Source organism: Balaenoptera acutorostrata, chromosome 18 (assembly GCF_949987535.1).
Source record: "Balaenoptera acutorostrata chromosome 18, mBalAcu1.1, whole genome shotgun sequence".
In the NCBI taxonomy this organism is placed as follows: domain Eukaryota; kingdom Metazoa; phylum Chordata; class Mammalia; order Artiodactyla; family Balaenopteridae; genus Balaenoptera; species Balaenoptera acutorostrata.
This window is the reverse complement of record NC_080081.1, coordinates 29231216-29249360: the sequence shown is the minus strand read 5'-3', so window position 1 is coordinate 29249360 and position 18145 is coordinate 29231216. Positions and strand designations below refer to the sequence as shown.

Genomic DNA, 18145 nt, shown 5'->3' with positions numbered 1-18145 from the left:
ATTTCCTGTGTGTGTATCTGGGCCCCAGCCTTCCAGGTACCATGGGCCAGATAGAGATTCCTCCTACCTTAAGTTTTGTGTTTTGTTTTGGTTTTTTTTTTAAAGGAATTCCTTTATTTTTATTTTTTATTTATTTATTTATTTATTTATTTATTTATTTATTTTTGGCTGTGTTGGGTCTTCGTTTCTGTGCGAGGGCTTTCTCTAGTTGCGGCAAGCGGGGGCCGCTCTTCATCGCGGTGCGCGGGCCTCTCACTGTCGCGGCCTCTCCCGTTGCGGAGCACAGGCTCCAGACGCGCAGGCTCAGTAGTTGTGACTCATGGGACTAGTTGCTCCGCGGCATGTGGGATCCTCCCAGACCAGGGCTCAAACCCATGTCCCCTGCATTGGCAGGCAGATTCTCAACCACTGCGCCACCAGGGAAGCCCTGTGTTTTGTTTTTTAAAAGAGAATCCAAAATAGATTGGATACTGTGGCACCTCCTGAGGGATAGAGTTGTGGGTATTGTTGATGTCAGTTAAAGGGGTGATAACAGGAGTACATATTTTTGGTCTACCAAGGCCATAAATTACACAAAGAATTCACCAAAGACAGCAGGTCCATGAGTGAGCTGTTTCAATTGAATTGGTACTTGTACAAGGTGACACCCTCTTTCACACCACCCATCTCCTCCCTGTGTGACTCAGCCACTGAGGGAGAAGCCTCTGATCTGTTCATTAACACAGGCAGGTGGAGGTGGAAACTGCACTCAGTAAACTCCAGGTACCCATTAGTTTCAGCTGGATCCACCTGGGGAATCACTGCAGGCTGTTTAGACAAGAAGTCCCGGTTTATCTGCTCAAGAAAGGTAAGTTGAATTATATTTGCAAATGTAAATATCTCTGCTTTATTGCATAACTTTCCCTGTTTTCTTTGCAAGTGATTAAAATTAGAACTTACTCTCTTAACTTTGTCTTTTTCCCAGTGAAATTTTAACAGCTTCCAACGGGCTGTTCTACTTGTCGACAGTTCTGCTGCTCTTTGTTGTGATTTTAGATGGCATTGCTTTTAAATTCTCCACAATTTTACACTTTTCCGGGCAGCAGAGAAATGAAAGCCTATTTGAGTTTCCACGTAGGAGCTGTCAGCTGGTGAATCTGGTCACACATAAGGATAGCAAATTCTTTAAGTCGAGAGACCGGCACTCACTGGTCTATTTTCTCAAGTGACTATAAAAACATTTTTTAAAAGGAGCTCCCTGTCTTCACAGATGATGCTTTTACTGAAATGGTGAACTCTACTCTTTTATAGATAAGAAGTCTTTGTTTTTCTTGACTGCTGCAAGCATTGCAAGTCACTGAGCTGTGAGACAGAGATGCCCAGTCCCCCACCCTATCTTCCCCAAATAAGAAAATCACATTTCTTGAGTGAATATACCAAGGAATAAAGCAGGGCAGGGCTAACTGAGGGTGCGCAGTTTCCCACAGGGATTCGTGTGCATTTGGCCAACTTTGCTATGTTATATCCTGAGTTCTAACCTACATATTGATTAATGTACATAGGGGCAATTTTCAACCTCTATTCATATCCTAGTCCTGAAAAGCCAGTTTTGGAAGCCCTTTGATAAGAACAGAAAAGTTATTTTAACCAGGCTTTCCTTTATGATTAATAGCTAAGCTGACTTGTCTGACCTGTGTTTTTTCTCTACCATTTGCATCTGAGATGCAGAGCTGTGGGAATCAAACCCAGGAGCTACTCACACTTGCAACCAGCGCTCTCTGTCCTCCAGAAAGGCGCTTCCCACAGTGTACCTGGCTCTGCTTTCAATTCTAGAGCTTTCATTGCTTCCCATTGCTGAGCAGGTCATGTGCTGTCTCGGAGGCTTTTAGAGCTCAGTTCCCAAAGGTTACTGAGGAATTTTATAATAATTTGGCTTTCAAACATTTATAGTAATCAGAAAGCTAAATTATACCATTTGTGGATTATTATTTTACATGTCGTAAAATGTGATCAAATTTAAAACCAGCTTTCTCTTCCACAGTTTATAATGCAGAAATGGTCTTTCTGATATTTGCTGTATTCCAGAATTAAAGTATTGGGAAAATCAATTTGAGAAAACTGTGATATTACATCAGTAAAATTTTTAGTAAAACATTTGCTTGATTCTAAATGTCAGGTAGACAGAGAATGCAGATAAAAGGCCAGGATTTTTATTAAACTTTTAGCTTCATGTAAATCTTAGATTCAACTGACCTAAATTTTCAATTGGAATGGAGCGTAGACTTATGTAGTCTAACTCACTAATTTTCTAGGTGAAGACAACAAAATGTATACATGTTAAGCAACTTGCCAGGATGATAGTTAGAACCAGATGAGGAGCCAGATCACCTGATTTTGGTCTTACTGAATTTTCTCAATGATTTTTCAAATTTCTTTCACATAAAATATGTGGTAGCAATAAATGAGGTTCCCTCTGGCTTTACAAAAGAACTAGAAATGATCCGGAAATAAGAATTTCCTTATCCAGTAATACTTGAGAATGTTATTACAGTGCGTATAGAATGACTATGACGTGAAGAGATACATTTTAAATTTGTGGTTTGTGGAGTCAATCTTGTTATTTATTATATTCCTAGTTTTTAACCTCAGGAGCGGTCAGCCCCTTTGTAGGAAGGCGAGGTGGTGTGTGTGTAGGTTGTAGATTGTAGGGTGTGAGACATTCAATCGGAGACAGCCTCACCTCGGCTACCAATCTGTAGGGGCTGTTACCGGCTGTCTCCTCTAACCACTGGAATCTTGACTGAAACAGCTGAGAGATTCATTTTCCTGGAGACTTTGCAAACAAAGCAAAGAGGAGATGTTTTGAACAACGAAACTCAGACTGTGGAATGAGCTGCATATAATTCACTAAGCAGTCAACTTAAGCAAACATGATTTAACTGATAGTGTCCCTATGATTCGGGCGTTAACTCTAAGCATTCTTTAAGAGTGATGTGATAGAATCCTTGGCCAGCCAGTGGTCCAGGGGAAAGCTTTGTTGGTCCCACACAGTTTGTCGTCTGACATTATCCTGTTCCTAGGCTATTTGTTGATCATGTTTCCTTTTCTCTTGCTGAGAACTTTGAAATAAGGGTTTTATGTATTACTGGATATTTGTCTGCAGTTGCTTGAACTTTACTTTTTAATCAAAAGTCTTTATCAAATATATTTCTTAAGGGTTTCTAGTTTACCATTGTAAAAATCCATGTGATTGTGAATTTGGGAAAGGCCCTTCCTCAAATGCATGCTTTGTCAAATGACAGCTACATTTATTAGATTTGCATTTTATGTTGCTAAATTTTTTAAGGATATGAATCATCATTTTATTGTGATTATTAATTGGAAGAGTGCTTTTTTTTTTAATTAGTTGATATAGTACAGGAACAAATTTTATTCTGTATGTGACTTGCTTTTCATATGATGTTATACAATTACTATTTTTTTTTTAAAGGAACTCCTTTATTTATGTATTTATTTATTTATTTTTGGCTGTGTTGGGTCTTCGTTTCTGTGCGAGGGCTTTCTCTAGTTGTGGCAAGCGGGGGCCACTCTTCATCGCGGTGCGCGGGCCTCTCACTATTGTGGCCTCTCTTGTTGCAGAGCGCAGGCTCAGTAGTTGTGGCTCACGGGCCTAGTTGCTCCGCGGCATGTGGGATCTTCCCAGACTGGGGCTCGAACCCGTGTCCCCTGCATTGGCAGGCAGATTCTCAACCACTGCGCCACCAGGGAAGCCCTGGAAGAGTGCTTTTTATAGGTATCCACTAAACAACAACTGGCTTACTTCTAGTTCTGAATACTCATTGTAATTGTATACTTGAGAGCTCTAAGCATCTAAATAATTCATTCTGTGTTTCTAGACCCAAGTTTCCCTGACCTAAAATGTGATTGTTTCCTTTGTATGGAACCTTCTGGGAGAAAGTAATGAACTATATAGACCATGCTTTTTTAACTAAAATACACACATCCCAGGAGACTGTGGCAGTATTCCAGAGAACACTCAGAAGCCACAGGATATGCATGGTACCTCTACACTGAGAGTTAATTTTAAATATTTCAGAGAAAACTGCCCCCCTACAGCCTACCCTCCTCTGCCCTCCTTCCCAGTGTACTCCCTTCTGTCATTAGGTAAATATTTGAAAGGAATCCATACAGAAAAAACCATAGGAGGCTGGAATCCAGATAGACTTGGATATAATTATGACCCCCAATTTGACCAAATGTCACTTGTATGATCATACTTATCTCACAGAACCAGCAAATAAAAAGAAAATTTAGGATTCCTACTGAATTATACATATATATATAATAACATAATATGACATATATTACCATTTCTTTTACAATAGTGCAAAGAGATATAAAACATCAAGAAAAAAATTTCCATAAGAAAAATGTGGGACGTAGATTAAGAAAATCACAGATGTTTACTGTAAGACCTAAAGACTTTCTTGAGTAAAAGCTTCTTTGAGTACTATTCCTAGATGGACAGATTGAATATCATCCATGTCAGCTCTTCCCAAACTATTTTATAGTATTCATGCAATTCCAATGAAAAGTTCTAATAGAATATTTGTTTTGAAACCACAGAAAATAATTTTAAAGTTTATCTTAAAGAAATGAATAAGTTAGAATAGCTGATAGAATTTCTACAAGAGAAATTAATGAAGGGTGCTTTCATTAGATATTAAAATGTATTAGGAAAAGACAATAACTAAAGTAGTTTGTTTCTATTGCAAGAAACTAAAGGCAGATCTATGGAACAGAAGAGACAGCCATGAAGCACATTCTAGAATATATAAGATTTCTTTATGTGACAGAGGAAAAATCATATATCAATGGGAAAGGGATTCCACCATTACTAAAGTAAATCCATATGGATCAGAGTTTCCATGTAACAATAAAATACATTTTTTAAACTTAGAAGAAAACATGTAAATATTTATTAATCTCATTTGTCCAACAAATGTTCCTCTAGAGCTTATTATGTGCCAGATATAACAATAATATTTGGAAATACAACTGTAGAGAAGATGGTCTTGGTTACAACCCTCAAGATTTACAATGTGTCTGTGTCTGTGTGTGTGTGTGTTGGGGATGGAGAAAAACTTCAGCCACACAAAAGGCAGTTTGTATTGTACCGTTGTTATGGAGAGGTACTCTTGGCTATCTGAACACTTCATAGGGCTCAGCCTGGGGAGCTGGAGGTGAAGACAGGTTGTGATGGTATCACTGAATGCATCCAGGAGGATATGTAATGAGTGACCTGAAAAATGCATGTTAAGTCTTTCCTGAAGGGAGAGTAAGGGTGAGAGGAGGCTCAGAAAGAAGAATGCTTTAGGCATAAAGCGTAGAGTGAGCAACAGCCTAAAGGTGATGAAAAGGATGGAGCCCTCAGGAATTGGAATGACTTAGTCTAGCTGAAGCTAGAGTTTGAGTGAGGCATGGGGACTGGGGAGAAAGGAGGCAGGCGGGTACGGACTTGTAAGTTTTGATAACAATTTGGATTTTATCCTGACAGAAATGAAGGGCCATTGAAGAGTTTTAAGCAAGGTGGTGACTACTTTGGCACTCGTGAGAATGGATTAGGAGAGTAAGTCTAGAGCTTGGGAATATAGGTAGGAAGCTGTTAAAATAGTAAGCAGATTATGGCAGCTTGAATCGGTAGTTTGAATATGGACAGAAAGACAATCAAGAGTGATGTAGGGGGCTTCCCTGGTGGCGCAGTGGTTGGGAGTCTGCCTGCCGATGCAGGGGACACGGGTTCAAGCCCTGGTCTGGGAGGATCCCACATGCCGCGGAGCAACTGGGCCCGTGAGCCACAATTACTGAGCCTGCGCGTCTGGAGCCTGTGCTCCGCAACAAGAGAGGCCGCGATAGTGAGAGGCCCGCGCACCGCGATGAAGAGTGGCCCCCACTTGCCGCAACTAGAGAAAGCCCTCACACAGAAACGAAGACCCAACACAGCCATAAACAAACAAACAAACAAACAAACAAATAACTAAATAAATAAAAAATAAAAGTAACCCGGAAGGAGTGCAATGTAGCATCTCTAACTGTTGAGAAAAAAAAAAGAGTGATGTAGGAGCAGAGTTGTAGGACTTGGTGATTGCTTGGATTTTGAGGTCAGAAAGAAGTTTCATGGATGGTCTACATGGATTTCTAATGAGTGAAAGAATTAATAAGGGGAAAGAAAGAGAATTACAAAATTGGAAGCTGCTGATCAAAAAAAAAAAATCAGAGTCAGACGCTAAGTGAAAACTGGGAAAGTAAAAATAAATATTTCTGGTATATAAAGAAAGTAAGAAAACAATAAGAAATCCATAATATTAATCAATGGATAATTCACAAAATAAGAAATAAAATAACCAATAAAATTATAAAAATATGCATTTGAGCCAAAATGATTCCACTTTCATAATATAAGGAGAAAGATTTTACTGTGTAAAATTGGGATAAAGAGTGACATGACATGAGCTGCAGCGAATATGATAAAGAACTTAAGGTAACAGAGTTTTGGTTCATAATTCGTGGTCAAAATTTGGGCTTCTACTCATTTAACAAATGTTTTCAGCTAGAACTAAAAATAGTCCATGAGAGGTTCAAGCAATAGATAATTTTTATTACATAGCATTTTTATTAATGAATATTAGACCAGTGTCTTTAATAAAATGAAATTGATCATTGTCCCAGAGAGTACGACTCTTCATGCTAAAACTTGACATTATCTATCATTCTGCAGAAAAGATTGGTGGTGGAAACAAGGGCAAGTGAGGGCTCATGCTAAAACCGAGAACAAACAGTAAGAACATTTTATGGTCGATGGTTATTGGACTCAAAATTCATAGCATATAGACAACTGTCTGGCTACAAGATTTTATTTGTGCTACATTATAAACTGTTTCCCCATCAGTAAGCAAGTTTTCTAATGCTAAGTGGAGACTGGGAGGCTGTGTGACTAAAGAAATAGCAAATTTCTAACCATCACAGCAGGATAAGTGAGTCTTTCCCAGCCCAATAATTATTGGATTTCCTTATACACTGTGTGTGAAGGCTGAAAATAGTCCATTAATTTAAATGCATTTGTTAACGTTTACACTTTGTGAAGCCCTGTTTATTTTATCCTTACATAATATTTCATGTTCTTTTAGGTGATAATTGTTTGGTGGTTTGTTGTATTTACCTTACAGAAGATAATGCTGCTGTTTATTGACTTGTGATTATAGAGCCTCTCTTATTCTTCTGTTGAAAATGGTTTAATAGCATTTGTCCTTTTTCAGTTTCTAGGATTTTTTCCCTGTTACCAGTGATTTCTGGGAAACAAGTACTAGTAGGTATTATCAAGCCATGAAGACTTTTTCATATACGAAAGTGAATACCACCAAGCTACATATGTCATTCTAGACATTTTTGCTGTGTTTATTTCCTTATTCTATGTTTGCTTTTTTATACTTTCTATCACTATAGAGGTTTCTCTTAGGTAACTATTCATATTTGGTCTTTTCCATAAAGATATCAATTTAGATAAGTCTATTAGAAAGCTTGATAAATTAACTGGGAGATTTTGGAGCCATTAAAGTATCCAACTATCACTCTGTGCTGATCTCATGATACTTTGGTAAAATGGTCAGAGAAAGTCTGCTCCAAATCTCAGTCTTGGTTGAGGTCCATCACAGATTTCTATTGCAAAGGAAATGTCATTCTTCTCACCCGTTCTTTTAACCTGGTAACTTTCTACCTGTTGAACCCTTTTTGTTTCCTGGGCTTCTGGGGCAGGAACTTTGATGTCAGGTCGATTTGGGCTGGAATCCCAACTGTGCACTGGCTGTGTAGCCTTAGGCAAACTACTCATCCTAAAACCTCTTTTCAGAAAGAACTAATTTTACCCACTGTCCACATTTCCAACTCCTGCCCTACCTTCTGAAAAAGGACTCTGACTTCGTTGAAATCATTCATTATAAAGTTTCACTTAGGTATAGAAGGAGGATAATCATAGTATCAGCCTTAAGGCATTATGTGGGTCTTAAATGTGATAATACATGTAAAATCTAAGCTCAATATGGCTAACACTATCACACGACCAAATACCAGCAGTGAATTCTTTTCGCTGGTTTTTTCTCTTTTTTTCTCTCATCCTCTATTTTGTTATCCTATTTTCTGCTCTGCATTTTTTTCTCTTCTGTCTTACTCTTCCTATTCTCTTTCATCTCTGCACCACCTCATTCCAGTTTCTTTGCTCACACAATCTTTCTTAAGGAGAGTTAGCAGTGAGTGGTAATAATGTAGCACTTATTAGGTAAGTCGAGAGGCATTTTGTCCTTGGGTGGGAAGGGGAAGAGAGATCCACAAAGACCTTTTTTTTTTAAAATTTTTATTGAAGTATAGTTGAGTTACAATGTTGTGTTAGTTTCTGGTATACAGCAAAGTGATTCAGTTATACACACACACACACACACATATATATACATATTCTTTTTCATATTCTTTTCCATTATGATTTATTATAACATATTGAATATAGTTCCATGTGCTAAACATAGGACCTTGTAAAAAATAAAATAGATAAACAAGGTCCACAAAATCTTTTTGTCAAGAGGACCCAAAAGATGGGGAAGAGTGCAGCTTAGTTGGGAGGTGGTCTTGGAGTTGGGACAGCAAGAGCTGGGGCTGACTGGCTAGGGGAGCAGATTACCTAGTGGACCTAAATGCTCTTGGGGAAGTGCTATTATTCAAAACAGAAATTGAGAAGGACATAGGGAGATGAAGAGGATCTGAACAGGGATACATTTAAGAAATAGGAGATGTTTGATAGTTTCAAATGCATCCAAAGAAAACCATGAAACTTGACTGGTTTTGTGATTCAGAATTTAAGGAGAGTAATTTCATCTAAAACCTAAAGACATGTCTTTGGGCAGAGGCTGTAGGCATTGGGTAAAAACTAGCACTTTCTGGTGTTTGGCCACAAAGAGGAAATGAAAGAGGGGCCAGAAGTTGAAAAGGTTTTTGTTTTTCCTGTTTCCATACTGACTTCTGACATCATGATTTCACATCAGAGTTTTCAACTTATGAATTTGGTGCTTTAAAAGGGAAAGGTTTTTGTAGTTCCCAGCATAATAGGGACACATCTTTTTATACATCTTTCCCTACAGTATTATACATTTAAAATACAATTGCTGGAAAAAATTATAGTTGCTGGTGTCTGCCATTATTTGGTGTATGTACCAGTAACAGCATTTTGAGGAGCCAAGATGAGAGTTTCATCTTTCTCGTGAGAAGTTTAAAACTTGATTGGAAGGAAACTGAAGGACAGCACTTAGAAATAAATCTAATTGGCTGAACCGAAGCTATTAAAGTGTCATTATTTGGGTGTTGAGTAGATATGAAACTGAGGATAACCTCAGTCCCTGAAATAAGTAATTTCTTTAAAAAATAATATAAAGCTGAGATTTTGCTGCATGTATTTCGTGACATTACCAATTTGAAAGGTTTCTAATCTCTAATCCACTCTACAGAAGGGTATTTGTTAACAAGAGCATTATTCACAGGGACATATATTGTTGATCCATTTTTATTAACAGTATAGAAAATATCCATATATAAAAAAAGTTGGTTTATATTCTGGTCAGGATGGCAAGTGTTCCATTGCAGTAAAATTTCGCTGGAATTAGAGGTTGATGAGAGTGGGTCTTGCACCTTAAATGTTTTAGATTGGAGTTTCTAGAAATGGTTCTGGGGCCACCAAATGGGCTGACATATGGAGATGGTTAGGGTGACATGGCCAATGGGTCCTAAGAAAAAAAAAGGAGCAGGTGGTGCTGAGGGAGGTTGTGCAGGAGATGGAAGTGAAACCTGTAGATTTGGTGAAAAAATTTTATTTTCCCACACTATTAGTCATTTTCATTAAAAAAAAAAAACTCCTGCATACTTATTAAACTATTATCATTTGAAAATAGAATACATTATATTTTGCTGTCTCATTTACCTTGTGCCAGTGGACAGCATGGAGCTAGGAAAGAATATAAAACATTATCAAGCCATCTAGTAGGGAGATAGATCCAGAGAAGGAGTCCGGTAGGAGTAGTGCCAGGCCACTCATGGCTTCAGTGTGGCCATGGGAGGGGTGAGGCTCGAGGCTGAGCTGCCCAGGGGTGATGGAGCAGCTGTTTATTACTTCTTCTCCTTCAAGCTCCTCTCCCGTTATCTTCCATGTCTCGGAACTCCCAGGCTTTTCCCTGTGTGTCGGGAGTTGGCTATATCACATGGTACTTTGACCAACATGTAGTATCGTTTGCTGAAAAGACCCTGGCATTGCCGTCATATAGACCTAATTGCAGTTCCTGACTGTCACCCCCTGTGTGACCTTAGCCAGGTTATTTAACCTGAGTTTTGAGTTCCTATAATTAGAGGTAATAATACTCACCTGGAAGGATTAAATAAGCTAATGAGCACTAAGCTTGTGGCATGATGTGAAGCAATAGTAGGAACTAAACACATGATCCTTCTTGCTAGGAACATTGAACACACAGGCATGTTGCAAGAAATAGTGTTTTACTAATAAAAAAGTCACTAGTGTCTTATATTTTGTAGACCACCATGGGCTTTTAGACCTTCTGTTTGCTCCACGATGATCTTGTAACAGGTAGGAAGTGTATTAAGCTTGAGTAACAAAAATATGAAAGAGTAATCTCATGAAGAAACTAGGTTTATTTTCCTCTTGCCAAAAGTTAAGAGATAGATCATCTCAACTTTTTGGCAGCTATTTGGGGCTATTTGGCAGCTCCACGAGGAACCAGGCTCCTTCTAACTTCCTGCTTTGCCATTCTTAGTGTGTGACTTTAGTCCCGAGGTTAGTTCATGGTCCAAAGATGGCTGCTCTTACCTTCTGCCTGGCAGCCTACTTTCAGAGGTGGAAAGGGCGAAGCACAAAAAACCTGGTTCTTCCCAGGGACTTTCATGAAAGAGTCAACAAGATAAAGCTTGGGTGTCCCAGAGAAAGCAAGTGAGTTCACTGGCAACTATCCCCAGAAAGTATCCCAGAGACACTGGAGTGGAGCCAGTGAGGTGTTTATAGGATACCTGAGGCTAGGTATTGGCAGGAAGAAAGCGGTAAGGGCCCTGAGCTTGTTTGGATGTCTTATCTTATGACTCCTTCTGGAGAATACCCGGCTACCAAAGGCATGAAAATATCAGACCCTTTAGCAGGGTGCTGGATCTGATTAGAGCCAGCCCTAAATATAAGGTAAAGAAGAGATACCTGCTTTTCTCTCTACAACTGCAGGAAGTGCTATCAATCTGGGAGTCCCTGGCAGAGAGGAAAAGACGATGAGCCTTGAGCTAGAAAGCCTCAGGTGGAGTCCCAACTTTCCCACTCAGCTGCTTCTCAAGCCATGTCTCTGCTAAGTAGGGATTATACTCTTAGAACATAGCCTTGGAAATGAAATGAGATATATTATAATTACTATAAAATCATCTAAGGAATTATTATTGTCTGAGCTCTCCTCCTTACCCAACAGAGCCTAAAGGGGCAGCAGAAGCCTGGCTTGGGAGGAGTATTGAGGATACCAAGGAAAATCTAAAAGACAGCGTCCATATAGAATCCTAAATGTGTCATCTTTTATGTCTGGCTTCTTTCACTTAGCATGTTTCAAGCTTCATCCATGTTGTAATATGTATCAATGCTTCATTCTTATTTATTGCCAAGTAATATTCCATTGTATGGATCTGCCACATGTTGTGTGTCCATTCATCCACTGATGGACATTTGGGTTGTTTCCACTTTTTGGCTATTTTGAATAATGCTGCTATGACCATTCGTGTATACCTTTTTGTATGGACATACGTTTATAAGCAAGGAAATACCAGGAAATACACAGAGAAGGCTGCTCTGTGAGGGTTTGTCTGCTGCAATGATTTCTTGAGAAGTTGTCCTGGTTCTCCTGCTGCCAGGCAGTGGGGGCAGAGCTCATGGGACTTCCAGAGATGTCGAGTCAGGCAGACGCTGCTGTGTACCTTCCCTCTTTCACTCTAATGCCAGGTTACCAGTCCCATCTTACAGTGACTCATGACAAACATTACTGCTGGTTGTTGAGGAACAAGTTGGCTTTGGTTTAGAAGCCAGATTCTGCTTGTTGCCACTTTGGCAGGTTACATCCTCTCCCTGAGCTTCAGTCAGGTGTCTTATCTGGGAGATGGAGGTAACAGCTGCTGTGCAGAGTTTTATGTGAGGATGAGATAATGCCTGTGAGGTATCCTGTTGGGAGCAGGTACTATGGCTATTGGCAGTTGCCCCGGGCAGTAGGGCAATTAAAGACACAAAGGGCACAGGTCAGAGACAGGGTAACACAAAGCTCTTTGAATGACTTAACTATTTTAGAAATGTTTAAACCACTTTTCCCATAAGCACTCTGTTAGTTTGCTAGGGCTGCCAAAGCAAAGGACCACGGGCTGATTGACTTCAATAACAGAAATTTGTTGTCTCATAGGTCTGGAGGCTGGAAGTCTAAGATCAAGGTGTCATGAGTTTTGTTTTCTCCTGAGGCCTCTCTCCTCAGTTAGCAGATGGCCACCTTCTTTCTCTCTGCGTCCTCTCATGTCCTTTCCTCTATGCAGACATATCCCTGGTGTCTCTGTGTGTCCAAATTCCTCTTCTTATAAGGTCATGGGACAGATTGGATTAGACCTCACGCTAATGGCCTCATTTTAACTTAATCACTTCTTTAAAAGCCTTGCCTCCAACTATAGTCACATTCTGAGGTACTGAGGTGTTAGGAATTTTGAGAGGGACCTAATTCGGCACATAGTAAGCACCTAGGGAGCACCTACTCTGTCCCACACACTGGAAATAGAGAAGGGACAGTCTTAAGTCTGGCTCACAGGACACTCGGTCTTTTGTGAGAGACAAATAAGCAGATAATTGCAAAATGACTTTTCTCCATTGACCCTTCCCTGTGTTTCACAACTGAGTTTGCAATCTCTGCAAGTGTATCACCAGATATACACTCAGCATTCTGCCCACCTCAGAATCCCAGTTCAATCAGCTACGTACCTTCCAGGTCTTTACCAGTTCAGGAAAAGAGTTTATCACAGTCCATTTAGAAACAGGAAGTAGGTTAGCCAAGAACCCAGAGAATCAAGGCCAGACTGAGGTGAAATGAACAAGTAGTTCAGATTGAAGTTTGCATGCCTCTTTTCCTCCCATTTCTGCCAAAGTTTTAGGGACCTCCAAATACAGTGAGACAGTGGCTACCCCACACTCCCTGCGTGCCCAGGGCGCAAATGCAAGGCTGTTCCATCTCCTCCCCACACCTGACCACACCTCATCTTTACACTTAACGCTTTCCAAGGTGATAGAAGCATGAAGTTAAGAATTATTGAGCACTTACTCTGTGTTGGGCAATAATCAGACACTTTACATATGTCATCGAACTTGACCCTCAAAACAGTCGCAATTCACCTCATTTTACAGATAAGGGAGCTGAACTGTAGCATCCCCAAGGTGACACAGTCAGTAAATAGCACACTTTACATGCAGGTCTTTCTAATTTCACTAAGACCTTCAGACTCAGTGGAGCGAACAGCGGCTGGTCTTAGGCTGGTTGTTAGTCTTAGGTTGGGTCCCCTAGAAGCAGTGCCTGGGAGGACTTTGGGTGCCTGTGACGTATGAAGGGTATTCACTCAGAAGAAAGGAGAAAGGGAAGCCAGGAGGGGAGGAGGGGAAGGAGCTGAGCAACAATGCGCCCCCTGCTGGCCTAGCTTCTGCCATGGTGAGTGCTGAAGCACCAGTCACCTGCAGGACTGGCTCTATGTTCCAGGTCACTCACTCACTGGCTGCAGGTTTAGTGGATGAGGAGGGTGTGTAACTGGCAGCCCCACCAAGTAAGAGCAATTCCCCAGACGAGGTGCAGCCGTGAGCCCATAGTGCCGAGCACCAGGCTGGTAAAGTCACCAGCAGCTGCCACTTCTCACCGACTCTAGGAGCATTGATATTCTAAATGAAGATCCTAGGGAAACCATGCCTTGATCCAGAGGAATGCATCTTTACCACTTCAAGTCCTATGGCAAGTTACTGTAGGAGACACTTTTGGACCAGAGGGTGGGAGATGGAGGCTTTAGAATCTCCACGTTATACCTATAAACTGCTGTCTGATGATACAGCTGTAAGTCTCAACCGCATTTATAGTTTAACAAAGTGATTTTTGTGTACATTATTCATTTGATCATCACAAGCTTATGAAATAGATGGCAGGTTTCATTAGCCCATTTTACAGAGAGATTAAGTGATTCAATCGCAGAACTTTGATGTCATACAGCTGGACCTAGGGCTTGCTTCTGACTTGAGATGGAGGGCCCCTCCAACATTCCGTACACTGTCTGGTGGGGTGAAATGTGCAAACAACATAATGCTCCACCTAGGGTGACCAGCCCAGTCCTGTTTGCCCAGGACTTTTCCAGTTTAAAAACTGAAAGTCCCACATTCAGGGAAACTCAGGGCTGACTTATCTGTTAAGCAGAAAAGGCCACACCTAGGACCCACAATACTTTTAGGGCCTCACAAAAGGGTCCTAATTTTAATTCCTTTTAACAGCAGAAGAAAAAAACGAATACTATAACAATAATGAATATGTATTAACAAAGCCAGCCTGGATTGTTATTCATCGTTATACTAACACAGTCATAAAATATAATTTTTAATTTTGTATGTGTATGCATGTGTGTGCATGTGCTTGTGTGTGAAGGAAGTGGCCATCGACAGCAAAAGTGCCTAAGACTCAGTGTCATAATGCAGCCCTGAATGCACCATCATCCCAGGCAGACTGGGACTGAGAATCACCTCAGTCCCTTAGCAGCTTGGCACTAGCAGTTCGTCACAGCTGAGAATCTTAGGGCTTTCCCACACAGGGATTACCTAAAACCACCAGTGCTTCCCAAGATCTGTGATTTCCATGCTCTGGCTGCTTCCCTTCTAAACACATATCAGTTGCCTGGGTTCACTTTGGCTTCCCCAAAGAAGGAGCTGATGAGCCCTTCTGCATATTGTGCTGTAAACTCCATGTCTCTGTCTCCCTGTTGACCTGACCCGATACTCGTCTTATCTTTTTTTGTCTCCAGCTCCTGGCTCAGTGTCAAGCACTCAGTGCATATTTTTTTCACTGAATAACTGAGTTAATTGATGACCTGATTCAACCAATTGCTTGTCCTATAACACAGGGGACACTAAATACTCCTGGCTTCAGTTTCCTCATCTGTAAAATAAATGCATTGGAATAGATGAACTCTCAGGTTCTTAGGGGTCACTTTATATCATGTATTCATTATACCAGATTATGTGGCCGCCAGTGTCATTGAAAAATGTGTCTCATTAGCAATGAATGAGTCCCTTGTTGATTCTTTGTCGAGTCATTACTGTGTTTTCCCCATCCCCATTTTTCTTTTAGATCCTTACTGGAAGGCAGCATGTCTGATCTTACCTTGAGAAAAACATCTCCCACAGGAAATGGTAATGTAGATGATGTTTCCCTTACTCAGAGAACTTAAAAATCTGGGAAAAACAACTCACAGGTCTTATTTTTTTTCATGTAGCTATGAAATTCTTAGAAGCAACAGTCTAATTTAATTAACATGGCCAAAGTTAGGCTTAAGAAAAAAGTAAGAGTGCTGTAGATTTTACTCATCTAATTACAATTCAAAGATTTCTTTTAAAAATCAAGTGTGTGTGACCTTCTGTGCTTCTGGCTCCCAGTGAGATCAAAGAATTAAGTTATTTATAATCAGAAGCACCAGGACTTACTGACTGTTGTTCACTAGGTACTTCTAAAACAGTCTCGTGTGTCCTTCTGAGGCACATTTCTTTTTGAGCAAAATGGCCAACCCACTAAACCCGGTATTGGTTTTTCCCAGGCCTGTGGTTCTACATTCCCAGGTGTGGGGCAGGGCTTCATGATGTGCACGAGCAGTTTCAGTTGGCACCTGAGCAGTTTTATAAGTTACCTTTGATGATGGGGTGTGGGATTTGTTGTTTCTTGCCGGTGCATCCTACTTTGAAACAGTACTGGATTTGCCAGCCTAGAAGATTGATGCTGTCCAATCAGATGCTCCTCTCAAGATTTCCAAGTTAATAAACACACACTCAACTCCATGCAACTACATCTCTTGCTGTTTCATTTTTCTGTTGATAGATATGAAGAGTACCGCTCAGGGGACTACACTGAAGCAACAGGGTTTTCACGAGGTGAACAAAAGAAGGACTTTCCTACAGGATAACAGCTGGATAAAGGAACGTCCTGAAGAAGAAAAGTAAGAGGGTGTGGGGAGGCTGGGTGGGTGGGTGAGTAGAAAGAGCCATTCTCCATTTGGGAAACTAATGGCCATGTGGAAATTTAGAAACTTTCCTTCTAAAACACTTTGTTGCTTGGCCTCATGTTTGGTAAGATTTAGTAAGCATAAATTGGTTACATCAGATTTTTAAGAATATCTCTACCATTTTTAATATTCATATACCTAAAAGAATATGAGTTATTAGTGAGAAAAAAGTAGGATTTTGCTGTTATAAATAGCATAGACATTGGTGCCTACTTGATAATCTGAAAAAAAAAAGACATTCCAGATTTCAAAAAGGTAATATTTAATCTATGGTAGCGAGATTCCTGGTGCCTGATGTCAGTTGAAACAAACACAAGTATGATTCCAAGTTTACAAATTTAATAATAATTTATCTAAAATTTCCTTATGTGCAAGTAAAACCGATCAATTCTCAACTCATTTTAGTCCCCACTGGTCATATACCTCTAGGTGTGGAAAGGTGGTAAATGCAGTATCACTTTGTAAGAGAAAACACTTAACCATCAAGAAAGTATTGTCTGCTTTAAGCATTGTTTCTATTAGCTATATGTTTAAAGATCTGAAGACTATTACCCTAAGCATATCACCTCATTGCCAACATAGATTTATAATAGGCATTTGTCCAGCCCAGATATATTTATTATAAATTGTGTATATATATGTATATACACATATACACATATGCATATGTCTTTGATTCCCTCTTATGTGTCCGGCTAGATACTAGGTACTTTATGTATAAAGCATCACTAAATCTCATAACAATCACACGAGGTAGGTATTACATCCTCATTTTTACAGAGGAGGAATCTGAGACTCAGAGAAGTTAGGTAACATGTTCAAGAGCACACAGCTATTAAGAGGTGGAGCTGAGAGTAACATGACCCATTATCTTTCCATTACACCAATGGTCCTCAGTCAGGGACAATTTTGTTCCCAGGGGATGTTTGGCAAGGTCAGGAGACATTTTTAAATGTCAAAATTGGGGGTGTACTCCTGACATCTAGTCAGTAGAGACCAGGAATGCCGCTAAACAACCTACAAGGCAGAGGACACTCCTCACAACGAAAAATTATCAAACCTGTAATGTCAACAGCATTGAAGTTGGGAATCCCTGCATTACAGGATACTTTCTCTAAGCTTTCTACTAAACTGTCCATACATGGTTGTTTGAGGAGTGTACTTGTAACTGTTAAACAAAAATGTCCATTAAATTCTGTTATTAAATCTTATTATTTTAAGGAGCTATAGGGTTATTTGGAGACTCACACTAAGTTTTGGAGTTAGCATTCTTAGAAAACAATCATTTCCTTCTATAAAGCAACATTTACTGCTTCTGTTGGAAGCTAATATGGCATTTCTATTTTTCCATGGTGGTAGAATGATATCAAAGTTAGATCACAAATTTTGGGTTGCACAGATTTGCACAGATGTGGGGCGATAGAGATGTCTAAGACAATTTATAGTCAGTAGAAGTGATGGTTTTATGCCAGACATGCTTCCTTAAAAAGGCCCGGGGAAGCCAGCTTGGCTGGCATGACAGCTGCTGAGTGAAGGGGAAATTGGCTCTGATGCTTTCCCCACGCCTGCTGGCCCAGTAGTGGGCTACGTGCTATGTGTTTTTCTTCAGGCAAAACTGCATCTGGTGTCTGCTACTCTCCCACAAGTTTAGGGAGGGGATCCCAGGGAGATGGAGAAGTTCTCTTGGCATCTTCGAGGGTATATATTCGCTGGAATTGTTTCAGTTTCACTGTTCATCTTTCTTTAATTATCTACTGCAGTTCTTTTATAG

At 40.1% G+C, this 18145-nt stretch overlaps 1 protein-coding gene across 23 annotated transcripts in view; it reads left to right on the top strand.

Annotated features, from left to right (window-relative positions):
- The window catches only part of SCEL (sciellin), a 177518-nt gene that overhangs the window by 45552 nt on the left and 113821 nt on the right, over positions 1 to 18145 (top strand). For 21 of the 23 annotated variants that reach the window (XR_009005864.1, XM_057532560.1, XM_057532547.1 and 18 more), the window contains 2 exons: positions 15450 to 15511; positions 16191 to 16308. Coding sequence is in view for 22 of the 23 variants with exons in the window: in XM_057532560.1 (XP_057388543.1) it covers positions 15469 to 15511; positions 16191 to 16308 (161 nt within the window). In the remaining variant the exon portion in view is untranslated. Of the gene's footprint in view, positions 1 to 397; positions 848 to 6757; positions 6818 to 15449; positions 15512 to 16190; positions 16309 to 18145 lie in introns of those variants that run through there. The other 2 variants (XM_057532550.1, XM_007186226.3) reach the window with 2 other exon arrangements.